Source organism: Lathamus discolor, chromosome 1 (assembly GCF_037157495.1).
Source record: "Lathamus discolor isolate bLatDis1 chromosome 1, bLatDis1.hap1, whole genome shotgun sequence".
NCBI classification, from domain to species: domain Eukaryota; kingdom Metazoa; phylum Chordata; class Aves; order Psittaciformes; family Psittacidae; genus Lathamus; species Lathamus discolor.
In genome coordinates, this window is record NC_088884.1 from 146,351,126 (window position 1) to 146,378,424 (window position 27,299).

Below are 27,299 nucleotides of genomic sequence, written 5' to 3' on the forward strand. Positions count from 1 at the left end.
GTTGTTTCCTTAGACTGCACTAGAGAGACGAAAGAATTCAAAGACTCATGGTAGATCAAGTAGCAGTGCTCTGACTGGAGTCCTGTCTGCAAAGCAAGGTATTACATCAGTGCAGCATGGTGTTGCTTATCCTACTGAATTCCTTCCTCTTTCTGTCTTACCTCTTAATTTCAGTAACCCTTTCCTTACCAGCCAAACCAAAATCTTTCATCTCTTTCCTGTTAATTATTATGTGTTAATTTTTTGTCCTTTTCTCAGTTGACTTGAGAGTATGAAATTTGCCTCTTCGGTACTGCTGCTCCTTTTGTTACTTTTGTCATTCATTCTCTCCCCCGTCAGTCTTATCTTTTTTAAAATCTGTAAACCTTTCTGCAGCTTTACCCTAGCAAATAACTTGTTTATTCATCTCTTTGCTCTGCTAAGAATGGTAATCACAATTCGTATTCCTAGTCAATTCATAGACTAGGTGGCAGAGGAGGGGCCCTAAGTCAGGTTTTCTGCTACTGTTTTTAGAAGCTTTTACATTCTGATGTTTTGCGAGAAAGCCTGTTGTCCCATGTTTCTTCATGGGTAGCAAAATGGAGTAATCTCTTTTTCTACCCTTCAAAGAAAATACCAAGGTTAGGAAAGAAAAGGGAAGAGAAAATTCTTTGAGCAAAACTGTACACCTGGCACCCTACTGTTAGGTGTTGGTGTATTCATACACACAAGATCAGTAGCATTTGTCATGGTAGGTTGAAACTTGCTGTTCTGTTTTTGACTTCTCTTCTGTCCTCTTCTCCATGTACTTTCATACATACAGATAAATTATATTATATACAAAAAGAGGCACAGCCAGATTCTAGTTACTGAAGTTAGCAATACTAGCAAACTGTCTGATATAGTTGAGAGGTACAGGCTCTAAAAGCTGCAGAGGAAGAGTTCATGGTTGACTATATTTTAGCGTCAGTCTTAAATAACCTGACGGATGTAATTATTCTTAAAAGTAATATAAAAGCTTCTTTGTGGGCTTATGTTCTAATGTAAGTGGGAGAGAAATGACCGTTTTTTACTGATTTGTAGGCCTGTAGAAGAATGAGCTTGTTTCCTTCTGAACAAAAATAGTTTTCCAAAAGCAGAGTTAAGTTAACATAAGGTATGTCTGCCTATATTTGTTCTGGCAATTGCTGTGGAATAATTATCAGCTTAGAAAGCCACCATCTTTATGCCATTTCTGGGCTTTTGGTTTTGATTGTAAGTGGAAGGAACAATATCTGTATTAATTTCAGTAATGAGAAAGTTCTTTAATGCTAAGTAAATGCTTGTGTCATGTCTCGCTACATGAGAAGCCAAAACTCATTTGTGTTTTTAATATTACAGTCCAAGAGTTGTTGTCGGAGGATCATGGATGTAGCCTACCAGCCACACCACAGTCCATTTCAGATCTCAAGTCACTGGCCACTGCATTGCTGGAAACTATCCATGAGAAAAACATGGTCATACAACACCAAAGGCAAACCAACAAGTAGGTTGCATGAATTCTAAGTAAAATAGAACTTGCCAAGCTCAGGAAAAGTCATAGTTTTGGGAGAGTTTCAAGGAAATGCGAAAGAAGATCCATTTTCACAGAAAATTCATTGTCATTGTTAACTGGTGGGTTCTTTAGGTTTTAAGATCAAGTATGTGTTTAGAGAAAAACTGCGTTTTCAAAGTAAAGCCTGGGGTTGACAAGAGACCTGTCTGCCTCTACTGGGCAAGGTTTGCTGCTCAGGTTTAAGATAAACCACAATAACACAGGGGGGACTTGCAGCAGGTAGTCATAGGGAGGGCTAAAGAAAAGCCGCTGGGAGGAGGGACACCCTTGAACTGGAGAAGGTATGTGGTAATTGTTTGTTACCAGTTTGTAGGAATTTGCTAATGAACACTGTGGGCATAGTAAATGTTGCACCTAGAAAAGGATCTGAAAGGTTTTAGTGTAACATTTGTCACAGGCTAGCAGCCTGTGTGTCATACAAATGATAGCTGTTGCTCCTATAGTTACTTTGCCAAAATTTGGAAAAGATAAACATGGTTGGATTGCTACTGTGTGATTTTTTTTTTTTTTTAACTGTGAACTGAACTTTCAGGGAGAGTTTGTTTACCCTCAGCTGTTCTACTCATCAGTAGAATTCTTTGTGTCTTGCACAGCTCCTATCATGGCAGAATGTAGTCATTTTTGACACATTTTCTGACATTCTTCTTGTCCTTATGCAGTGTATGAAAATCAGAGCTAGGGAAGAGTTCATGATTCTGTGCTCCGGGGTATTTTTAATTTTTTTCCTTTTTTTTTCCCCCTTTTTTTTAATCTATTTCTTTACCACTGAGTCAGTACTGGTAATCAGAGGTTATTCAGGCTTCTCAAAAGCACATCAGGACCAGATGCCAGAAATGAGCAGACATCTTTCATGAACAGAAGGAGTAGTACCGAAGTAAAATGTATTGCACTAGAATAGATGATTCATTTTGAAAATTGATAACTCTGATACTAGGCAGACTCTATTGCATAATTCTTAGTGATGTGGCAATAGAAGTAGAGGAGCAGTTTATAGCCACTCTTAATACTCTTGAGAAAGCAGATGCCTAAAGGGAGACTAAAGCAGTGAAAATGTAGCCCATACCTAACTGATGGCAGCTCAGTCAGTTCATGTCTGTGAATGTGTCATGGAATGCAAGAGGAGTTCCTGCACTGAGCAGTGCTAATGAAGGGCTAACGCCTGCTTACTCCCTTCTCACTGCTAGTGTGGCATCAGAAGGAAAACATTCAGAGAACAACTTTTGCTTGTTATATTTTATTCCAGGTATAACCAGCCTTTTACATCCAGATATTGTGTCATTACTCAGTGTTCTAGTTTGCATACTCTTGCCTATAACTAAAGCAACCTTCTTTCTTAATTTTGTATCTCTCAACTGTATCACTACTATGATGGCTTCACTTTCTGATGCCACTGTCTGGCTTTCAACTGTTGAGTATGGGTCTGCTTTCGCAAGGAGATACGATTCTTTCATCTGCATACCCAAATGGCCATACATAGCCACAAGAGTAGAGATTGGATGTGTGCACGAGCTATTATTCTGTGCCTAATAGAAGTTCAGGTCTTAGAGGGAGGAGACAGTCCACATCTCTCCCAGGTCAGGACTGTGCTCAGAGCTGTAGTGTTGTATTCACTCAAGATGCTTTGGAAGGTGGGGAAAAGGAAAGGATAAATCCTGGGCAAGTTGAGTGAAGAGCCTCAGCAGCACTCTTGTATGGTATACTCATTCTTTTTGTGACCTTTGGCTTTAGTTGGATTAAAGATGCTTTTAAGAAGCTAGAAGGAACGAGAACTATTTCAAGTAGAAACACTTAAGGCACAAAAACATCAAAGTGGAAAAGGGAAATGCAAGATAGGACATAAGGGAAAAACATCCCTTTTTTGAGGTACATTAGCTGGTTATTGGGGGCACTTGTCTGCCATGCAAGAAGTTACAAGATAAGACTGCTGATTTCTGAAAAGAAACTGCCCATCTGTCAGAGTGCACAAGTAAAACAGATCCATAAACTGGCACTAAGAGAAGATGCATTCTTTTGTTGAAGATATTTCTCCGTTCTCCAAAGCAGGAAGCTGAGAAAGATATGGGGCTAGAGAGAATTGTAATGACAAAAAGTATTACATAAATTGGAAGGTAGAAGAAGTCTGCTTCTTCACTCCTCTGTCCTGTTTGCCTGGCTTTGCCTGCACGAAGAGCATGTTTGGAGGGCACGGTTACTCTGTGAGTTTGTTGTTCGAAGAAAGTGAGATTTATTGGATAAAGAATGTGAGGTTTTGGGGTAGTTGTTTCATTAAGGGTAATTCTGAGTTTGATATTTGGTAGATGATTGACCTGTTAGTGATTCTGTTATCAGTAAATGAGACTTTTCAGACTGTATGAACTTACTCTCCTCCAAACAGTTAACTTACTGTAAAACTAAAACCTCTTTTGTTGCTTGCAGATTGAGAGATGGCTGTGTAAATTTACAATAGCAGAATGGTAGATTGGTAGATTTGGTTTCTGATTAACTGAAGCAATAACAAGATAGTAGGTTTTTAAAATGTAGATTAGAATTTGGATATGCTGCTGAAGTTGACTTTCTGACGTTATGCTGTTGTTAAAAACATCTGTTGCCACTTGCTCTTGGAACAGACACACTATTACAATTGTCGCTTTTCTAAATATGTGCCAATGATAAAAGGAGCTGTGGGAGTATGTGCCTAGGAACAAGTAGGCTAAATCCAGCCTTTATTTTTCTAGCCCCACTTTTAAGAAAAAAAAAAAAAGTTGTTTGGGAAGAAAACAGGTCATTTTCCCCAGGTGATTGGTAGCCAGTACTGCTAAGTTTTAAGTAGCATCCTATGTTTCTCCTCACAAGCACATTAGCTTAATTTCAAAAGGCAGTTATAAATGAGTTCTCTATGCAGTAATGTCTTGCAAGATTAAATAGTTGCAGAAATGCAAAAATAAACAGTCCTAACCGTGCCTAGCAAGTGGATAAAAATCTTTTTTCTTCCACCAGCAGTAAACAGTTTATTAGGCATTCTTTTTAGTGCAGTTTATTCCTGAAATCGCCAGAACCCATGTAAGCCAGATGAAGTTGCAGTAGAAGCTGCTCTGCTACTTGGTCATGTTGGACTAATTTTAACAGTTCTAACTTGGGCGAGCTCAGTCATGACCAAAGTGGCAAAAAGGATTGTGTCAGTCTGTAAATGTTTCCATGTGATGTATAGAACTAGATACATGACTGTGACAGACCCTATTAACAGACATTTGGATGATGGTGTCTGTATGCCTTCTGTAGCAAGATCTAAATTGAAAGTGAGGTGAATAGATTTCAGGTGCTGTAAATCAGCACAGCTCCCTTCAGATTACAGCCATGTATGTTGGGAAGCATGGAAAAGCCAGCAGGGAGCTTCTAAATTCAGGTGGGAGCATTGCTGCTGTTATGTAAACAGATTTCTGTTAAACCTTATCCTGGAGGGAGGTTTAGACTAACTTCCTCATTGCATTAGACACAGGACCAGAGAACCACAGAAATAGCTGTCAGCACCTTTGTCAACATGATCCTTGTACTTTAGTCAAAGGATCTGGTCCACTTTGGCTAGAGATAAGAAAATAGATTAGGGAATTTGATGCTACCAACCTATTCAGCCCCTTTAAAAATACCTGCTGTTCCAGGCCACCACAGCTCAGTCTTCACACAGCTTCTCTCCATCTTCACATATGGAGATGGCAAATTATCTGGAGATCACAGGGGAAAGAAAGGAATGGGATAAGCCACATGGTGTTCAGGTTTGCTTGCACATCTGTTTTTCAAAAAATGGTTCTGTAAGAACTTGCAGCTTTATGTAGGGTTCATTTCTCCCATAGCTATCTTCAGATAACGTGGCTTGAAGCAAACTAGAATCATACACATCACTGGATGTATTTTGCTCTCTTACTGAATGAAAGGAATAGGGTTAAGCATTGTCCTCTCTTTTTGCCAACCATTGTTCAGAGCAGCAGAATGATCCTTCTATGTGACAACCTGCAACAAAAGTTAAAAAATAGCTCAGCACCTCTTCTGAGGATCCAGCAGGAATTATCAGGATATATTTCCTCCAAAACTTTTAGAAATCATGTGGTACAGCTGATAAATGAATTATAACATTTAAGAGAAGTAAAAGAAAAGTGACTTTGCTATTGTCTGAGTAACAAGAGCAGTAGCAATAACTGAACTTGATGAAGGCTGAGTTTCTTTCTGTGATAGGCTAGCTGACAGAGAGGGCAGTATCTTTCCACAGTTTTCTGCCCTGGAACTACTGGTGAACTACTTATGAAAATAATAAGGATTTTTTCTTTTCCTGGCAGAAGTACTAAACTTGTGACCCATTTGTGGTGACAGTCATTAGCCAAATCAACATTGTTTTGTCATCTCCCTCGATAAGCTAATATGACATGGAATCTCTGTCTATTTCCTGCCCCTCTAAGTCAGGGGAACTCCATGTTCTTCAGCTGAACCTTGGTGGGACCTTAGACACAAAGATAGGAGTGGGCTCCCAGTAGAGCTTCTTGAAAGTTGCTCTGTGTCTTTCTCCATCACCTTTGCACTGCAGAGCGGAGTTGCTGGATGTCTGGCATGCACTGGGATACAAAAATAGAGTTAAGGCTGAGTCTCTTATGATGAAAGCATTCTGAAAGTGAAATCTAGACTTGAACAGTTTTAATTGTCGTTGGAGAAGACAGTAACAGATCCGTCATAACCTTGGTAACCTATTTGATTACTGAGTTTTAATGGGGAAATAAACGTAACTGCTCCCAAATGTCTTCTCTCCTTTGCTTGTAAATGTGATGGACTGTTTGTTTGTTAGTTGCTACACACCCTTGTACCTGTCAGTGCTTTCTTTGATAGCTATTAAAAGCTTTCTGTTTCTCTTTTACATTCTCTCTCTCATGTTGATATTTTTGTAATCTTTAAAATGCTTACAGGCTTTTATAGTGTCACTGCAGAGCCCTCATGTAGAGATTTAAAAAATAGTCCTTGTTAATCAGTTTTTCTAGCCCCTTTGATATTTGCAGGGTTTGCTGTTCTTCATGTCCTTCCCAGATTTTGCCATCTTGTCAGTAATGACATTCCCAGTATACTCAAATGTCTGCAGCATAAAACCCTCATTGGAGAGCACGCAGTGCAGTATTGCACAGCTCAGGTGAGCATGGGAAGATGCTGTTGCCTAGCTGTGTTGTGATATGCTGCTTCTCAGCATTCAGTTCAAATTTAACTGACTTATCCTGTTGCTGTAATTTGATGAGTAAAACTCGCTGTCTATTATCTCTGCTGTCATGTTTAGAATTGCTGCCTCGTCCAGGTTTCTCACTCTATTGAGTATTGTTTGGGATTTATTTAAAGACTTCTGACTCCAGGAGACTTGCTGTGCCTGCGAGAGAAATACTTTCAAAAAAATCATTGGAAAAAAGAGCTTTCTTTGCAAGATAGAAATCTCTCATTTGATCTGGGGAGAGAATTAAGACTAAAAGTTAAATCCTGCAGGAGAGCTAGCTGCAAATAGCGTTTTGTAGGAATCAGATACAAAAGAAGAGATGACCCAAGAAATGCAGTGAAAACTAGGAGTGGGTGATAAAGGCACTAAAGAGCTTGAAGCTTTTTAGTGAAGTAGAAAACAGAGTTCAGCACAAAAAGAAAAGATGTAGCGGAAAAGATATTCTTTGCCATTTTAAGCAATCTTAGTGATAGAGAAACCTCTGTGAATAAAGGACTATGTCAAAATTGTGGTTTAAAATTTTAAAATCTATCTAAATGTTGTCTTGAGTTTTCTGCATTTTGTCTGCATAGCTTTTATCTTCTGCTTTTTGCTGTAAGAGAAATTAAAAATAACTGGGAAGACATATTTTCAGGTGAGGAAGTAGATATACTGTGAGTTGCTATTCTTCATCTTTACCAAAGGACAAAGGCTGAATGTCCCGTACATCCCAGACCTTTTTTATTTTTTAAAGTCATGGGATAGATTAGATAACTCTATTTCATTTTCTTTTAACTCTGGGAGAGGTTGCCCATTGCCATTAGTGAGAAGAGATGACCGTGTACAGGTTTAGTACACTAGTGAAGTAACAAGTTAAAAATTCAGCTGTAGTCTGTAAGCAATTGGGCTTTGGTTACCTTAGTATAAGAAGGAAGCTTATCTCAGCTGACTATCCCTAGCTTTTGTTTTTGTTTTCTTTTTCCAAGAATTCTAGGTAACCGAGTGGCAGAACTAGAAAAGAAATTAAGAACTTTGGAAATTGCTGGCTTATGGAGTCTTCCAGGTTAGTACAAATTCAAGAGAACCTCTTGCATTATTTAGTTTCAATGGTATATTTGCATTTAAGAAAACCTTGGCTGTATTTTTTTTAATGACAGTTATTTTGTGAACGTGCTGTTCAGCACATTTTCAAAATTAGAAACTCCTAATAAACGTGAAGTCGAAACCACAAATCACGGGACTCGTTTAAACTCAAAGTCAAATATCTATACTGGAAACAAATAAATTCATATACTGGAAATAATTGAATTGTCTCCATAGTCTGCAGGCAAAAAACAAAAGGGAACTATTTTTTTGAAACATTGTCTAAAATGATGCACAGGATATTGGCCATTATGTTTTTCAACAAGTTGTATTTATTAATTTTTTACTTCTTGCAACTTTCACATATTCTGTCACTGTATTTTTAATGCTTTTTTTCTGTAAAAGCATAAACTCTAAGAAATTGAAATGTAAATTATCTTAAATTTTCTAGTCCATCTCTCCAGAACAGGCTTATTCCCTGTAGCATCTTAAGTATTGTATTTGGTTTTGAATTACTCAAGTAACGGGAGATTAATCTATTTCTTAATAGACCTCGCTGTTAGGAAAATGTGCAATATTTAATTTACATTTACTTTTTGCTTCTTTTCTTCTCATTACACCTAATTGTGTCTTCTTTAACCACTGTAAATTATGCTATTCCATTGCTGGTGTTTGCATCATTAGGCTTCGTTGTTTACGGTTTCCTGTCAGTGCTGCTGGGGGTGGGAGGTAGTGTGGTTTAGGCTTCTGTCTTTTTGGCTCTGTTTTTTTGCCACCTAACCCTTTCATCTAGAAGAAAACATTTGACAAAGCTGAAGGCACCTTGTGCCAAACCTGCGGTGTTCAGCTGTTTGGCCTGATGTGGTGTATTTCCCCTTTAGCTTGCAATCCCCTTTCTGGAACTGGCTCTCTTCTTGATGCTTTCCAGAACTGAAGGTCCCAAGTTTGTTTCCATGGTTTACTCTTCAATTAGTCACTTAACCATACGTAGTGTACTTAGTGCATTTGTCCCTCCCCACACTCTTCAAAAGATGCAGGTGAACTATTTGTCTAAGACCCTTCTAATGTGGTTTTGTCCATTAATACAGATGTGTATCATAAACTCACCAATTTAAGGTACTGTAGGTTTGTTTCGTTGGGTTTTTTGTTTGTTTGTTTGGGTTTTGTTTGTTTTTAAAAAATTTCAATGAAATTCCTGCACTGCTAAATGCAGGGTTTCTAATCTGTGCAAAATATATTAAAACAAGGGGACAGTGGGAACTTCTTGCACCATTGTTGTTCTATGTAGGTAAGACATCAAATGAATGTTTGTACAATAACAACTGTCTCTTTCCTTCCTTTCTTTTGCTGCCTGAAGGCCTGAGCTACAATATCTCAGTGGGATTTGGGAGTAGGTTCTGCTTAACATATATTTTTAGTAACTGATTTTAGCAGTACGTTAAATATTGTCACTGCATGGAAATAAACAGAAATGTTATCTGAACATTTTTATATCCAGCAGGTTAGGATGTTCGGTCAAGTTAGATGACCACAAGAGAAATAGAGACTGCTCTACAAGACAATGTCTTTAAATTGAGAAAAATAGTAAGAAAGCATGATGTTAAATAGTGGCAAAGGAATTTTACACTGGATTGCAAGTTCTGTTGAGCCCCAAGGTTTGTTGAGTTGATGCTTGCCTTTTAACTAAAGAGTGCACTTTTGTTTCCAAGTGCACTCTAGTCCCAAGGTGGTCAGAAACAGCCTTGCAACACCTGGTGGGTCACCAGTTTTATTTTCAGAGCATGAAAAGCTTCCGCTACACAGAACAGCAGCGTGTAACAAATAGTGTGGGAACTACCACAGTGGACTCTGCAGCTGAATGTTGGCTCTGGTGAGGGGCAGAACATGGGGAGTATCTGAGCCTAGTCAGTCTTAAATCCAGAGACAAAAAGTATTATTTGCTTGAGAATTGACCTTTTTTTCATTGGAAAAAATACAGAGCTGAAAGCTGATGTTCAGTCTAGCACAAAAAGAAACACATAAATTGCAGGGTTTTAATCTGAAGTTAATGTTCCTACTTAGGCATCATTGTCCATATAACATTTATAACATCCGCTGTCACCATGATATTAGTATCTTCCAAATGGTGTTAATAAATGATGTTAATAAACTTTATCCTATTGAAGAAAGAGCTTGACCGCTTCTGATTTTTTGTTAGGTGACATATTTGTCATCTGCTTTTTGAACAGTGCATGAACGAGCTATGGGAAAGCTAAATCAAGACCACATATTTAATTTTTGAAAGGTGGAGCTGGCAGCATAGTTCATTTTCTGCAGAAGTTCTAACTACCACAAACTATAGCTTCCGCTGTCTGGCAAATGGGCTTTAATTAAACAAATCTCTTGTGAGGTTCATTGCTGAAAAGAAGGCAAACTGGGGCATAGATTTGGCTCTGATTTTCTTGTTAGGAGCACGTTTGCCTTGAGAAGGAAGCAGAGAATGTGATGTTCGCAGAAGGATTTAATTAATTGCTTTGTCTTAGGTGCATAGTGGTTCAAATATGCACACATAATATATTGTGTGCTCAGTAATAGTTCATAGTAAACACCACCTTATTCCTCTCACAGGAGGTAATTCTGTCTATTTTTGAATCTATCCTTTCCTGAAAATTCAAGATTTCCACTGAAAAAAAAAAAAAAGTCTAAGAAAAGAGCCAGCCATGACTCAGCCTTTTTCTGTCTGGGATGATAAGAAAGTTTTGGTGCTGCCTCTTGCTCTGCAGTAATCAGTGTGAAGCAAAGGCAAGGGAAAAATAATGGGCTCAGCAGCTGCTGAGTGTAGGCAGTTACAGCTGTGCAGGGTGCAGCAGAGGCTGTGAGAGGTTACCCAACCCTGGAGCAGAAACTGAGGAATTTACTACTACTGAAAACTGATTTGTTTGCTTATATATATATCTGAGATCTGTATGCTTTTCACTAAAGTCCTTGAAAAGTTCATTAAATAGAGGAACATAAGGCTGTATAAGTTACGAAATTGAGTTTACATGGCAGCTAAAGGAAATTCCCTGTGTGTAATCCAACTTCAGACCATGATTCACGGAATGTAGTGCAGCAATACCCTCCTTTAGGCATGGGTGTGAGTCACTTAATAACTAAATATGCATCAGACTCTTTGGGCCACATCTGTTGCTTAGATGTGTGGATACTGAGCTTAGCATTATTTTCTGTAACCAAGTTGGTTTTCAGACTAAGATGTGGAAGTAAATCTGTGTACTGTGTAAATGCTGGCTGAAAGTCAAGAAGTTTCTTTTTTGAAGCTCATCTTGCGGTCTTTTGGGACTTCAGCTCAGGCTGTACTTTTTTTAATTCAAAACCAAAAGAAAAAACCTTTGCTTGCCACCTTTCTACTTTGCTGTTAAAGCCCCCCCCCCCTTTTTTTATTCATAATTAATCTTTTTTAATTTTACTTCCTCTGTTGCATTAATTTGTATCTTTATGGATATGTGGCCACTTTTGACCCTGTATGAGTATCTATTGCATGTTTTCATACCACTAATTCCCTGAATGATTTAGTTCTTCTTCCAACACAAAATCCCTCCCCTGTTGCAGCAAAGCGCATTCCTCCAGCCTTTTGCATTTTGAAATCGCCATCGGATTTGGTTTGCCTTTTTTTTTTTTTTCTCCCTGTTCTAATTAATTTTGCCTTACACGGGGGGGTTCTCCACTTCGCTGTTAGTTAACATTATTGTTTATTGCGTGCTATGGTGAAGGCAGAATTCTGATGCATACTTGGCAGAGACATCAAAGCTTGACAAGATCCACTTTTCAAGAGCATTAATTGCATTCATATTGTTATAGTATATACCCCAACATGTTAAGGTTATAGAAACGTCATTAATTACTTCAGGATCAAGGTGTTTACAGCCAGTGCTTTCAAAAGTAGTTAGGGATTGGGGTGGTCCAGTTTAGACTCCATGGGAACAGCTTGACTTTCATTATTTCTTAGGAGGTACCAGAACTTTCTCAGAGTTGGATTTATTCTGGGTATCTCCTGACCTGGTGCTCTTTTGAAAGTCTTTGTCTTGGATGGGTGATTAGATTTAGGATGTTGCCTTAAGGTGAAACGTACAAGCAGATTTAGAGGGGAGAAGTGGTTGTTACATAAATGTCCATTCTTATGGAGATAAATAGAGCAGTAGCTTGCTGCCTCCCCAGCCATTACTTACTGGCTGGCAGTTGTTCTGGAGGCCACACAAACACCATGCTTAGCTGATCTTGCACATTTCCTGCCATTTCCCCTCTAGGTTTAAGGTAGTGTCAGTCACTAAAAACATGAGCATTGTGAATAGCAGAGGACTTCCTGAAGGATCTGCAGGTGTTGCTTTCTGTATTGCTAAAATATGTAAAGTTTAGGCATCTACAGCAAAGTCCTCAGCTGAAGAGTTTCTTGCACTATTTTGTCTGTAAAAGAGCTGGAAAATTGCCCTTTTCCATTTGGTTTCAAATGAAAATGCTCAGAAATGCTTTTGGAATTTTCAGATTAAAATCCCTTACTCCCTCAGTACTTAGTTATGCTGAGCTTTTCATATTCTTATTTTTTTTAAGGGAGCATTGTAAGATAATATGTGAGTGAGTCTGATAGCATACAACTACATATGTGATACAAGCAAGGTTGATCATTGAGGCACAGTAATAGAGAGTAAAGAGTCAGTGCTGAATGCTTGCTGGTTAGTAGCATGCAAATGATCTGTTACTGTTTGTAAAACTTTTGGTATGATCTGATTATTAATATTCTGGATTGAATGCTAAGTGCCAATACAATTTGCTGCATACAGCACCTGGTTGTCTTTCAAAATCTGTCCTTTACTCAGTACAGAGGGTAAAAACATGTACCCTTCCAGTATTTGACTTACTCTGTACTGGAGCTGGAACATGCATTTTTTCCATACTGTAGAAGGATCATTTGAGATGCTTTTCCTGTTCTGTACTTTTCCATAGCATTGCAAAAATATTGTAGGATATGTTTGAATATCACTAGTGCACAATGGATTTATTCGGTGAATTAATGGTTCTAACACTTGGATTGTTTCAGGTGGAAAGGATACTATAACGTTCAGTGACCCAGCCTTGCCTGTTACACAGCGGTCCAGGTCACCGTTGTTAGCGTTTACTGACAAGCCACTGAAAACTGAAGTACAAGGTGAGCACCTGGAATGTGGGGAACATGATGAGAGCTGAGCACTTATTTCTTTCCAAATAAAAAGGAATAAATTTCATGCTGGGTTAGCAGAAGGCAAAATTTCAGTGGTCACAGAGATTGAGTAAATCATCCACAAATAAAATGGCTAGATGGTCCCAGTACAAATAGCAAAGAAACAGCTGAAAACTAACCACTGAATAGATTGCACAGGGTGAGAGATCAGGTCTTACACCTCAAGGAGTTTTCCTGCCATATAACTTTATACTGTGAGAAGTTATTCATGCCATCTATGTTACAGTTAACTGCCTCCTGCTCTTTTTACCTCAGTTAAAATGCACAGTAGGGAAGCAGTCTATGGAACTGGTTTAGCACTTTACTGCATTATAGCTGATATCTAGATGAATGGCTTCATGACTGCACCCAAGTAAATTGAAATACCTGACTTGTTTTCCCAGAGAAATTGACTGCTTTTTTTATACTCTTGCGTGTGTTTTGCTAAAAATCCCTCCCCAGTAGCAAGCTTTGACATCTTTCCAAAGTTAAGCTTAACTTTATTTGTCGGTAGGAGCAGATATTGTTTTGCTGATAACCTTGATTTTTTTTTTTTCCTTAGTTTTTCATAATGGATGGAGATGGATTATTATGCTTGCCTATCGGCATTTGGATAAGCTCTTTAATGGGCATAACATTTTGGTATGCCTGGTTCTCACTCAGCTAACCATGAAGTATCATAAACTGTTTATTTGTTAATCCTGAAACTAAATAGATTGTGGCTTAATTTTGACTTTATTATCCATGTCATCATCTGATCAAACCTGACAGCCAGACTGATCATTTGTTATAATAATAGTGATCAGCTGGTATTTTTGCTAAAAATAAGATGTGAAACTATAGTGAATAGTTCTCTGGTGAGTAGTAACAACTCATAAATATTCATTTTTTGCTTGCTTAATCATTGATTTTTAATTAAATCTGCAGTTACTGAAAGTATTTACTTGGTAGCATTATGCTTTTTCCTTTACGTATTTGTCCGAGGTGAGGCTGGTATTACAGTTTTGATTAAAGCTGCCTGTCAAATCTCATCAGACCCTGTTTCTGTTGCCTTGTAATACTGCCAAGCTTCAGCTCTGGGCTGGAGCTTTCCATGCTGTGTTTTCTAGTTCAGCTGTTTTTTTTAATGTCAGCCAAATAACTGGTTTGTGTTAGATTCTGATGACCATGTAGGGCTTGGGTTTGGGCTTTTTTTCTTTGTTTGTTTGGTTTGTGCATTTTGGGTCTTTTGTTGGTTTGGGTTTTGTTGTTTTGTGGGTATTTTGTTTTGGTTGATTGGGTTTTTTGTTTGTTGGGTGGGTTTTTTATGTGCAAGCATTTAGTATATCTGTAATTGAAAGGAATTAGAAATCTGAGGAGAAGTTTTCCACCCTCAGAAAACCAGCTGAAATTTCCACCCCATTCTTAACCATTCACTTTAAAATCTCATCAGCTAAAAGCCAACCCAATGATTCTCTTGAGCTAGCTTTGTGCCACTATCACTGGTGAACCTCTGCATGCACCATTCCTTCAAGATAATGTAAACCTAGAGGGAGCAAAGCCTGGAGCAGAGGAAAGGAAGGCTGAGATCAGGACTCTCAAGCGGTGGGAAGACTAGAGTAGATGGGTAGGAGGGCACAGCTCCTCTGCAGTCAGCAGCTATATGGCAGTGATACTGAGTCACTTTTTGTGCCGCTCTGCATGGGGAATGACTGTGCTGCTGAGTTTTAGGGGCTTGGTGCATATTCTAGTTTCTCATCTGTACAGTGTACCTCCAAAATCTGGAGGAGCTTGGCAGCTAGGAAGAGTGTAAGAATGCCTTAGTTTAGCAGCAAGTATGCTCTTGGCTTAAAAGTATTCCTGAAATAAGACAAACTCACTTTTATTCTCCTATTAGTTGAATGATCAGTCAAGTGAAAACAGTTAATAAGGAGAATAGTGATCTTTAAATACTAGGCCTGATGTCATGTCAGTCAACTATGGTCCTTTAAATAGTGCCATTGATATTTGGCCCAGGGAATGTTTTTAGCTTTTTTAGGAACATACATTCGTATCAGAACTTTCTGTAATGCATCAAATGTTGCTCTAGCTAGACCTGATAATAATCAGAGGGTGTTTTCAGGCTTTTTTTATCTAATCTATCTGCTTACCCTGGTCTCATCAAGGCCTGTTTTCAATTGTACATGTTATCATTGCTACAGTTATGCTGGATGGTGGAAGTCTGTAGGATATACCTTGCAGTTCCTGTGTGAAAAGGCATAATGACATAGTGCGATCCATGAATTAAAGACTGTCTTGTGCCACCAAGTCTCACTTTATCCAGTGCACAGGATGGATAGTGTTCGTGGGATAGATTGTACTTGAGCACCGCAGCTGCTAATGAACAGCTATTTGGGTTTTTTCCTCTTCATTGTTGAATGCATTGTTCCTGCTGTATTGCCTGTGTGCTATTTCAAGCATTCTCTGAAGACAGAAGTACTGTTTTTCTAAGAACTTTTTTCTGGTGACACAGTGCTTTGAAACCATTTATCTTTAGAAAGTAGCAGGAAGGTGAAGGGATGGTGTTATACCGCTATAGAGGGAGTAAACTGAAGCACACAGTAAGGTAGAGTCCCTACTAATTTTGAATGGAGATTTGAGGTACACAAGTTTTGTCTTTCTGGAGCACTTTGGGTATGTATGATCAGATACATAACATGAGCAGAGCAGTGCTGCAAATCAAACTCCTAGGTTTCCAGCTGAGTGCTCTGATAATGAGGATTAGATCCAGTGTGTGATCACCTTTTGAAAGTTAATTTATCCCTGCCTTTTCCACAAACTTAAATTCCAACTCTTTAGAGTAGCATTCCTAGCTTCCTGGATAGTAGCATCTGTTCCCTTCCTACCAACCCTTGTCTCGCTCATACATCAGCTCCCAAATTATACATGAGGTGGGTCTGACAAAGACAGTAGGCTCCTATATTGTGTAGCTCTGGTCCCTCCCTGCAGCCATGCTATCCCGTGCATTGCATGAGGCAGGATTCCTGCCAGAGAAAGAGAGTAAACGCTCATATATGAAGAGGTAATGCTTCTGCATGACCAAGAGTCATTTTAAGCTGTCAGTGCAGCCATACTTCTGGCATTTCCTAGTTTTTCTTACTAGACTTTGCAAGCTTGTTGTCAATGAGGCTTTTTGTCCTTAACTGAGATGGGGACAAATCCGCTCTCCTTCACAAAGCTGTTTGTTTACACTTTGCTGTTTTCTCTATACTGACACTTGGTTCAGTGTTTGCCTTTTGGTATAATGGTGCATTTGGAATTTGTCCACTGCTGCTTTGTTTTCTGCTGTTACCCAAATTAGAATAATCTTTTATGTTAAGAGAAATGTTGCAGGACCAGTAAAGAAACTTCCGTATTGGATGAAAGCCTGTGAAAAGCTCAAAATAAATGGAGCTTGTGTTAACCACTGAAAGTTGTAGTGATGTGGGGATTAATGTTAAGCTGTGCCAAAAATTTCTGTAGCTGAATGCCTTGCTTAGAGTTCATATTCCTTTGAAAAAGTTTGCCTGACCCTGCTGTTCTACAGTATGGTATCAACTATGACTCTTTCAGAGTTGTCGGTGTTGGTGAAAGACAGGCTTTAAAACAGGGCGAGGTCCAGCAAGAAACTTACACTGCTTATGATCTGGGAAATGGGCCTAGGATGGGATAGGGAATCACTCCTGGCAGTTCCTTACTGAGGTAAACATCTTTGTGGTCTGGCACTGGTGGTGATGGTCTTCAGGTCAGATATATAATAAATGCCTGTGACTGACTAGAGCATCTCACTGTTCTGTTTCTCTTTCAGCAGAACAGAAGGGAGAAGGTGATGCAACTTGTCCTGTTGCAAGCGAGTCCCTGGCTCCAGAGGGAACAAACTTAAATAACAGAAACCAGAATAAACATTTTTACCCTTCATTACCCCAGCTACGTTCCCAGGAAGAAGAAATAAACAAGCTCGGAAGTCAGATAATTAAACTGACAGAGCAGGCGGTTGCAGAACTGGAAGGGAAAACAGGAGAGCAGAACACGGTGGCTGGAGCAGAGCTTAATGGTTCATCTGAGGGAGAGTTCCCACTTTCCAGCCCTGACCCATCTGACCCTACAGATCCCTCAAACTCAGAGAATGAACAAACACCTGAAACCAAGGCTCAGAAAGACAATGACGAAACCTCAGAGAGTGATTGTGACATTCCAAATGAAAAAGGGGATCAAAATAGCAGCACCGTGAATGTGGTGCTTACTGAGGTCCCTGAAAGGCGTGGAGGGCTCAGTGTTACAACTGCACACACAAATAACAGCTCTGAGGAGCTCCCTGAATGTGAAAACAAGAAACCATCTGATCCTGCTGAAAACTGTGAATATTTGGGTAACAGTTTGGCTTGAGGTATGAAATCCAGGCCCTCGAGCATCTCACTAATCCTTTTGCAGTGTCTGTGCTGCTGTGAATGTGATCAGTGAAACAGTGTGCATAGGGCTGATTTTTACATTCAGCTGTTAATGTTTGTCTAATAAAGGTGGTTTTCTGTTAGTTTTGGCTACAGTGTACCAAAAATGTAAATTACCGAAGGGAAAGAATTAGCAATGAGGTTTAATCATCTTGGGGGTTTGTAATTATTTGAAATTTCTACATAGATTGATGTAATTTACATTAGTGTAGCAAAGAGACCAATGATAATGATTTATCATGTTATCACTAGGCTTCTGTAACATGTTTGGTCCTTGTGCTGGACCGTATTTTAATGGTTAGAAGTGCCTACCAAGGATGCAAAATTTGGGATAATAAATTGAGAAGCATCTTAAGGCTGCAAGCTTTTCCTCATTTCTCACGCTGTGTTCTATTTCTCTTTATGTCTAGTGATTTAAGTACATCCTTAGAATAAAATCACTGTTCCCTTATGGGAAGTTTCTGAAAACCATTCCTGCGTGTGTATGTGTGTATATATATATATATATGCATATATATATATATTTCTCTCATTACAAAACTTTATATCTTCTCAACTACATGAATTTTTTCCTTCCCTCTCCCAGCTCATCTCATCAAAAAGCAGGGAGTTATTTCACCAGAACCTGAGAACCCAATTTAATGAAGCTCTGAAGGAAACTTCACCAGAGAAGCCAGAAGTCTTTCAGTGAGAAATGGCATTGCTGTTCCAAAGCAAGGAGAACAGCAAGAGGAGATCCAGTGATGCCTTCTACACCTACTTGGCGCTCTCAGTTACTGGAATTGCATTTCTCAGCTTATAGGAGCTGGAACAGCCCTCGGGCTGAGTAACGGGTAGTAGATTTCAGCCTGTTCCATCTGTGCTCTCCTTTTTAAAGGAATCTGTGTCTTTTTTTATTTTCTCATGGTTTGGAGTTAAGGATAATTCTTCCTTTCCTCCTCATTTCACCAGTCTATAGTGTGGTAGAAGGGTTTTTTGCACTGTTGCTGCTTTCTAAAATTTCTTCCCTTGATGATGTTTAGCCATAGGAAAACATACCTATAATAACCAGGGGAAAAGGAGGCTGCTGTGTCATTCCCTAGCTTGCTCCTGATGCTGGAGCCATGCCACTCTGCTCCTAGGAAGGCAGCAACAAGGGAATACTTAACATTGAAGTCAGCAGCTGTTGGAGAAGGGGAGGCAGGTCCTTCCTCTCCTGTTTGTAGCATAAGGAATAGTCTCTGCAGCTGTGGAGCTTCTATGGGCCAGCAGCCATCAAGGCAATTTTTCTGCTGGCTTGGGACCTAATTGTCTGTAAATGTTCATTTCTCACTCCTAGAACTTGAAACCAATCAGAGAGAATTAAACCAAATTTAATAAAATACTACTAATAAAAAGGAGAGTCCCTCCCAGATTAAGTGCTTCTTTGACAAATAACTGCCAGCTGCGAATTTTTTACAGCCCACTTGTCAGCTACTGAATAAACAGAGTTTATATTACCAGTACAGACAAACTCTTCTGTATATGGAAGATGAGCTAGCAGGTGCTGCCATAATCAAGGTGTCAGAGTCCATGAACAGTTTGTATTCAGCAGAAGAAAGGCTCTATGTAAATTATTACATATAAATATAAGGAATGATAGTGGGAAGGTGAAAAATGTGGCTTGTCACTGTTCTCATGTGTTTTCCCCAGCAGGTGCATTCATATAGCCATTTCAGTGTCTGTCTGCAGGCAATAAAGCTGTACTCACAGTGCTCCTCAAGTATGTTTCCTTTCTCTTTAGAGGTAGTTCGACATTGCAGCATTTCACTGGTATTAAGCAGCTGCCCTTAGGAACAGAAAATATCTGTATATTTAAGTGTATTAGGGACACGAAGCAGTAACAAGTTTTTATTTCATTATCCTGCTGACCATTCAAGTTCCTCATCACCTGAAAAACGCAAGAAGAGTTTAAGCATTTGAAAGATTGTCATGCTGTTCCCATTAATTGTAACTGACTGCATTATTGACTCATTCGTATGACAGTGCTGACAAGTCGGAAGAGAAATAGCTGCAGAAACTGAAATCGCTGGGAGAACGTGGCAGGATTTTTTCCTTTAATGCTTAAATGTCACATGAAGTAGGATTTTGTTCAAGATGTATTCTTTTCCGTCTTTCACAGACTAATCCTGAGCTAAATACCAATGCAGTCAGAACTGAGGCAAGTGAATAAGGTCAAGATTCCATGTAGGTGAGCTCAAAACATTGAGGATGCTATGCTGTTTCCCTGCCCCGTGTCTTTCCTGACCCACAGTTGTGTGAGTTGGCATTTTGCTCCTGGTCCCTTAGCAGCCAGTTAATTCTATTAGTTAATGAAGAGCTTGGTGCAAAATAATCAAGCCAGTAGAAACAGTGCTGGACCAACAGCCTTTTAGTGCCTCATTTGTTGATCCCTCTTATGTTCTCACATTCTTTCTGTGAGAACATAGTGATGTACAGCGCAACAACTGGGACATCTTGGTAATTATCCTCACCCCATTCTCCCTCTTAGATGCCATTTTTTATCTTTGCAATCATTAAATTCCGGTAGGATGTCTAGGTCTCTGGAAACCTAATTTTTAGTGCTATGTCACTGCTGCAGTACTGTCCCTCTCCTTTCTGCCCTAGTACAGGTGTATTCTAGCTACGGTTTTAGCCTTCTCCCAGGAACCCAGGGCTTCAAAGGCAGGAGATTTGTAAAAGACAGACGTCTTTGCTGCACCATGTGATAACTAATTGAATATTCTCGTCAGTATCTTTCTTGGATATTGTTTTAATTGCTATTGTTGTGCTATTAGAACCATGATTGTTTTCCCAGTAAATTAATTAGTATTTTATTGTGGGCCCAACACTACTTCAGTGTTGGGGTTTTTTTGGGGGGTGGGGGGGAAGGCAGGGAGGGGCCTTAGACTTGTGCTTCCTTTTTCTAGGACTTTAGAAATGCAGAAATTGCATTCAGACACATAAGCCCTTTGGTGCTGGGCTTTGGGGAAGCGCACTAGGAAAGGGATGTTGTGGAAGGGGAATGGTGCATTTCACAAACTGATTGTTACGGAGTTTGTCTCACCTAAAAGTGAATTGATGCATTATCTGTGCACGAAGTTCACCTGAAAGTGCGATGCTGTGGTTGTCTGAAAAACAGTGTTCACTGAATTTGTAAAATAAGTGTGTGAGAATGGCAGGTTAATGACATCCTTTAGAAAGCTGCTTCTTTTCTAAGTGAGGCTATTTTTAAACATATGGGGAATTTGTATAATAAAGGTAGTGGCGTTTCCTTAATCCGTATGGGCTCAGGAATGTATCTCAGAATCTTAACTGAGATTAAGTTGAAAGTCTGCTGCGTTTCTAAGAGATAGGATTTTGTTTACGAGCTTCTGTTTTGTAGTTTTACTTTCTAAATTATGCAGTTTAATTTATTTGCAAACCTCCCTTTTGTTGCTGCCTGGATGAACTGCACAACATGGTTAAACTATATTAATACAGTTTGTCATCTTTAATAAAAACATTTCCTGATCCGCTTGTTCTACCTGCTCCTTTCCTTTTCTCCTCTCAGTAGCAGATGAATGATAGCCATGAGGTAATGTTTTAGTGTTTTCAGCGAGATGTGCTAAATTAAAAAAGCAAAAGCTTTATTGAGTGAGAGTTTTAAGGCTGAAAATTATCGGGCTTAAATCTTTTCACTGTCTGAACTGACTGATTCACTGCCGCATTTTTGCGTGAAGAAACACACTCGGTATTTCTTGACTTTGAAAATAATATTTATGTCTGATCTGTTAACTCTGTCATCCCTGTTTAAGCAGCATCAGAACTTCGTGTACAACTGTCTTGGTTGTATACAGATACGACAACAGCTTAGTTACTGTTAACAGGCACAAACTAGAGGCTTTAGGGACTTTTTGCCAAGGAACAATGATAAACTGGAGTCTTTCCTGTAAGTCTGCTTTCAGATGTAAACACTGTGACTTACCCATAGCCATGTGGACAATACAAAACAGTTAAGAACCTGGCACATGTTTGAGAATAAAACTTGAAAATGCAAGTAGAATAACATAATGGATCTAAAGTTTAAAAGAGAAATGTGTACTTTCCCTTGTCTTTAGGGGAAGTCCATTATGCAGGTCCTGCAACACAACACCCAGCACTGCTGAAAGCATAGAAATGTTTTTACTTTTCAGATTGGCAGCCAAGTAGAGGATAGCTTCTAATTAGAGGCAGTTTCTTACTTATTCATACTAACTTCTTTTTCCTTTGCTATCTAACTTGGGATCCCTTGTGGTGCACAGACACTTTACAGACTATGGACCATACCCACGAGCACTCTTACTTACATGCAAGGGAATCTTTTTCAGAAAATACATCACAATGTTGAGTTGATGCTGTTTTTATTGATGGGCTTACAGAAAGGATGCTCTACAAAGTGGTGATACATGTTTCTTAGAGGAGCAAGTAAATGGAAATGAGAAGCCTTTTAGCCATGTATCTTGGTGGCCAATGGCACAGCCTGAGGTGCTTTGTGCTGCCCACGCTGTAGCCCTTGTGTTGATCTTCACTTAAGCCTGGTTCTGTGTTCTTTTGTTGCGCCCTCTCTTCTTGTCTGTAACCTCGGGCAATTTCTCTTCCCACAAGTTCTTGTTGCACATCCCAATCACACAGCAAGCCAACCGCTTCCCAGCATTCCCGTTTTCCAAACTGGCCTTGTTGTTGCCCTTGCCCATGTCATCTTCCTGCTCATGGATCACAACGGATCTGCCCATGATGGAATATGGACCAAACATAGTGGCAAAGAGATTCGGTTTGTATTTTCTGATCTTGCCTTCTTTAGGGAAAAAGTTGCCAAAATCTCCCGGGTGCCGGGGGTGATTCACACTGAAGGGGTTGTAGTGTCCTCCTGTAGCATCACAGCCCTTGCTGAGATCCCCAAGCTCATGGATGTGTATAGCTCTACCAGATTGATTATTATCCAGTGGAAACCCATCCAGGTGAAAAATGGCTTCTAATCTTCCAGATGAGTAATACTGTCTGAATAAGACTTGTCCAGTCACTTGTGGCTTGTCAGCATCTATTTTGGAGCTGGGCTTCATTTCACAAGCGGCGTAAATCATCCCGTCGGTCTCATTACCAGGCATTACTGGGTAGAGCAAATTCTGCCAGAGGTCGTTCACTTTCTTCTGTATGTCCTGAAACCACTCTTGGCTTGGATCAGTTTCTTTGTCTGTCATGACCCCAGAGGTGGACATGGCGAGCCCAGTGACCAGAGAAAGGAGCAGAAGCATCTTGGCAATTCAGAGCCTGCAGAAGGTACAAGAAGCCACAAAGGATTAAGGGTGTTTTGCAGCTGCGTGGCTGGAGAGGAGGCTTGCAGCCTGTGGTTCGGCTGAGCAAAACAGCTGGAGTGTGATCCCCATAGACTGCTGCTTGCTGAATCTGGAGCGTGATCCCCATGGACTGCGGCTTGCTGAATCTGCCTAATGTAATGAACTGAAACTAAAAACGCAGCTGTGTGTTTAAACACACACAACTGATGCCTATGACTAAAAAACTCCAGCAATTCTCTATTTTACTCTAGATTTTGATCTTAAAAACCGCCTCTGTTTCCTTGCAGGAAGCAAGTATGCCAACGAGTTACTAAATCTGTTTCTGAGTTTGTATTGTGACCTTTCTTCTCCTACAAATTCCAGCAGGACAGTTTGCCAGGAGCCTGTTTCTGGTCCGTCTACTAGCCAGGCATTGCAAACAGAAAGCAAAAACCCCACAGGCTGGTTACCTTGCCGAGCTGCCGCAGAACCCCTCAGTGGTCGCTCTTTGCCTCTGCTTCCCTAAAGCGAGGTGCGATCGGCCAGAAAGGCAGGGCTGTTTGAAGGTGATGCTCATGGGAGCTGCGTGTTTGTGTCAAGGTTAGGTAACGGGCTGAGGGGAGGCGTCACCCGGAGACCTGGGGGAGGGGATGGAGGGAGGGAGCAGGGGGAAAGTTTGAGGCATTCTTGTTTTGGGCAGGGTGAGCAGTTTGTGCTGTCTCGGTTGGACTGTCAGTCTGGCCCTGGTCCCCACCGACATTCCAGAGACAAGGAAGAAAGTTACCGAGCTTTTAAATTAATCTTCCTGCTGATGACTTCACGTGCTTATCTAAGCCAAGTGACCTTCTACGTGCAGAGCAAGGAGCATTATGAAGGCACAGCTGGGCAGTTCGCTCATGTATGTGCTGGTTGTCGTTGAGCTGGTTTGCATTTTTATTTCTTCATTAGTAGAAATCGAAAGTGGTGCATGAGCAACATGAACTGTTCCACATGGACGGGCGCCAAAGTTTCTGTGCTCTTAAAACCTGAACCCAAACTGTAGTGTTGAGGTACATCTCAGCAATGCTTCCCTGAAGTTTTAAGGGCTAGTTAGTGCCTGCTGCTTTAGTCTCCAAGTTATCTGCTCCCCTGAAGCCTTTCTTTCTTCTTTTTGGAGGCAGCAGGGATTTCATTGCAAGAGGAGAAGTGAGCAGTGCTGAGGCAGTGCAACATCAGGCTGAGGCGCAGAGACTGTTTCCCAGAAGCTGGCTGGAGCATAGCAAGTTCACATGCGTTTCATCGTGCCGTGAGCTGAGGAATGCTCCGCTCTCAGGGACGTCATCCTGCCCGCAGTGCTTCCTGCTGCTGCAGCTGAAATGTGGGCTCAGCCATCACCAGAGCAATTGAATGGGCTGAGGTTTCTGCAGAGAGAAGAGCGCAGCTCTGATTACTCAGAAACAATTCTCAACGCCAGAAAATTGCAAAGAAAATTCTTTTTCCCAGTTCATATCTCCTGCCAGCTGGGTAAGGAATGGGGCTGTCAGCTTCCGGAATGTGTGTGTTAATCTTGCTGGTGCTGTACACTGCATCAGATCCAAGGCACTCGCTTATCCAAGAGCCAATATTTTTCCTCTCTGTATGAGGGAGAGTAGAGTTAAAGGAATGTCAACTGCTCAGATCATTAGCCAGGGGATGGAAACAGAGTTAACTTCTGCTTGGAATATTGGGATATTGGATGTGCTCCTTTAGCCCTGGGCTTCAGTTCCTAATCTCTGGAACACGATAACCAGTATTTCTTTTTTTCAGGGTATTTATGAGTTGTTCAAATCACTGTGCTCATGGGAACCATGCAGTGCTCAGTGAAAGCCAAACTGTAAGGCCGAGACCCAGGATTGCCCATCACCCCAGCTCTGCCTCCCATGCAGCTTTTCCCAAGCTCGCTCACTGCCAGGCTCAGAGCTGGGGAAATCCATACTTGCGGCAGGGTGATGCTATGAAATTGTGTGGGTTTAAAGCATTTCAAAGAGTAAAATGTTTCATAATCAGGTTTTAGGAGTGTATGCAAAACTGTTCAGCCAAAACGAGCCAAGTGCAAAGGGGGATGGTTTCAGTTTGTAAAATGCAAGAAGCAAGTGCCCAGTCTGGGTGCTGTTAGAAAAACTATTTTGTAGCACCATAAACCATTTTTTAAAGGGACACAATGAATGGAAGGAAGAAAAGGGCATTTTTCATGGTTTACTCCCCGAGTCATAAATTAGTGGACTGAGTTTAACACTTCTACAATGCAGTTTCTGAGTCAGTGGTCAGTACCCCAAGAAGATAATTGTAAAGCTTTTAGCTGAATCATAAGAGGGTCAGAATCGTAGCTGGTTTAAATGAACACAGTAAATGCTGCAGACTTCAGTAGCATTTGTGCTGCTTTACACCAGCTGGGATTCTGTCCCTGAAAAAAACCCACTTGCTGCAAAGCTCTTTTTTGATGTACTGCACATGTGGGATGGAAGCAGAAATGCAGAAGGGTGTAAAGGAGACGATCAAGGGGACAGAAAGGACTGCAGCGAAGCTAAATGATGTACTTGTAGTGCTCTGCACTTCAGAGAGTGAAAAGGAAATACTGTGGGCTGCTGTCGGAAAGATGCATTTTAAAAAGGAGAAGGGCTGATAACTACAAGAAATGCAATTGCCAGGGTGATTTGGCATTCAGTCTGGGTCTGAAGGATGGTCGCTAAGTACTAACCAGGTGTATCATTAGAATCTGTTATTACTCACTGCCTATGTTTTAGTGTTCTGGTTAAAGAGAGGTGCTGAAAAACTAACAGCCTTTAAAGCAGAGAGCGGTGTGCTGGTTTGTGCTGCAGTAGAGTTAATCTTCATATTTGCTGGTATGGGGCCATGTTTTGGGTTTGTGCTGGAAACAGTGTTGATAATACAGGGATGTTTCAGTTACTCCTGAGCAGTGCTTACACACAGTCAAGGCCTTTTCTGCTCCTCACACCACCCTATCAGTGAGTAGGCTGCAGGTGCACAAAGAGCTTAGGGAGGACACAGCCAGCACAGCTGACCCCCGCTGACCACAGGGATACCCCAGACCATACGGTGTCATGCTCAGCATACAAGGCTGGGAGGAGGAGAAGGAAGGGGATTTGATGGTGCTTGTCTTCCTGAATAGCCGTTATTTGTGATGAAGCCTGGGGGTGGCTGAACACCTACCTGCTGATGGGAAGTGGTGGATGAATTCCTTGCATTGCTTTGCTTCTGTCTGTGGCTTTTGCTTTACCTTTAAACTGTCTTTGTATCAACCCATGAGTTTTCTCTTTTACTCTTCCAGTTCTCTCCCCCATGCCACCTCGGGGCAGTGAACGAGTGACTGTGTGGGGATGAATTTCTGGCTGGGTTTAACTATGATGAGTGGTTAATAGGAGGAAAGCCCACAGTGATCTGACCATGTGCTCGTACTTGTATTGCAATGCTTGTTTAAAAAACAGACCCCTGCTTTTGTCCCAGCTGTACAGAATCATTGGATTTCATACAATGTCCTGGAGTCTCCTGGCTATATGAGACCACATCGAAAAAACAAACCTAGGTATAAGTTTTGTTTATGTCATGGGCTCTACAATGGACTTTACACCAGACTCCTCTCACAAACTCTCAATCCATGCTATGACCTTTGGGGTTGGTTGGTTGGCGGGTTTGTTTTGTGGTGGCATCATCCTTCCGCATTACCCTGCTGTTCAACTTCACAGCATTAGATTTGTCCAGTGTAGAGTTAAACATGATGAAGAGCATCCTTTTGTAGCAAGCAGTAGCCTTGTTTTGTGTCTCCAGCACTTGGATCGGCTCTCAGTGATTTTATGGTAGAATGATTCTCCATAAAAATGACACCCAGCGAAGGCAGGTTTTATGTCTTCTGCAGTGGGTGATGGAGCCGACTGCTTTTCTCCACGTATGGCTGAGGCTGGAGCTGTTAAAAGAAAGGGAATGTTTGTAGCCTCAGAGAAGCAGAGTCCAGATCTTCAGGACCCTTATCTGCTCCTTCAGCTCAGGGCACTTTCTGCCGTTCCTCAGTCATGGTCCTAGCCTGTGAGCCAGTTATGCTGGTGGCTCATCAGGCAGCACCAGGGGCATCTGGCATTTGTTCATGTGTGTATTAGAGACTGCAGGGCACCAAAGCTCCCTCATTGAGTTTGGTGTGGTATCATGCCTGCTCTGCACAGCAATTGCCTGCAGGCACAGCACCAGCCTCAGGTGACATCTGGCATGTCCCGGTACCTGCCCGTGGGTCTGCAGGTAAAGCCTGCAGTTCTGGTTTTCACCTGTAGAGCTGCCCAGTTAGGCAGGATTTAAAAGCAGAAATGCTGTCAGGGTGTCCGTGAAGGCGCAATGGCTTTGGCTATTTACTGCCTGTCCTGTTGTCCCACACAGCACTGAGCTCCAGTGCTCAAGAGAGAGGGGCTTCATCCTGGACATGAGTGTTGTCAGCCTGCATGGTGAGCATGGGGCTGGC

At 40.8% G+C, this 27,299-nt stretch overlaps 2 protein-coding genes across 4 annotated transcripts in view; one reads left to right on the forward strand and one right to left on the reverse strand.

Annotated features, from left to right (window-relative positions):
- Positions 1–19,266, forward strand: part of CCDC149 (coiled-coil domain containing 149) — a 52,379-nt gene extending 33,113 nt beyond the window's left edge. Inside the window, exons 8-13 of one of the 3 annotated variants that reach the window (XM_065699661.1) lie at positions 14–98; positions 1,360–1,504; positions 7,754–7,830; positions 12,922–13,029; positions 16,886–17,464; positions 18,112–19,266. In XM_065699661.1, coding sequence (XP_065555733.1) covers positions 14–98; positions 1,360–1,504; positions 7,754–7,830; positions 12,922–13,029; positions 16,886–17,463 — 993 coding nt within the window. In that variant the 3' untranslated portion in view covers position 17,464; positions 18,112–19,266. Of the gene's footprint in view, positions 1–13; positions 99–1,359; positions 1,505–7,753; positions 7,831–12,921; positions 13,030–16,885; positions 17,997–18,111 lie in introns of those variants that run through there. The other 2 variants (XM_065699676.1, XM_065699669.1) reach the window with 2 other exon arrangements.
- Positions 19,267–21,887: 2,621 nt separating this feature from the next.
- SOD3 (superoxide dismutase 3) lies at positions 21,888–23,589 on the reverse strand. The gene is made up of 2 exons (XM_065699688.1): positions 23,287–23,589; positions 21,888–22,811 (listed from the first exon to the last, which is right to left on the reverse strand). Exon 2 carries the CDS (start codon positions 22,793–22,795, stop codon positions 22,073–22,075), a length of 723 nt encoding a protein of 240 aa, XP_065555760.1. The 5' UTR covers positions 22,796–22,811; positions 23,287–23,589; the 3' UTR covers positions 21,888–22,072.
- Between the last annotated feature and the right edge of the window lie 3,710 nt (positions 23,590–27,299).

Excerpts from the sequence above, each read along its gene's own strand:
- SOD3 (XM_065699688.1), bottom strand. The coding sequence starts at position 22,795 with ATGCTTCTGCTCCTTTCTCTGGTCACTGGGCTCGCCATGTCCACCTCT.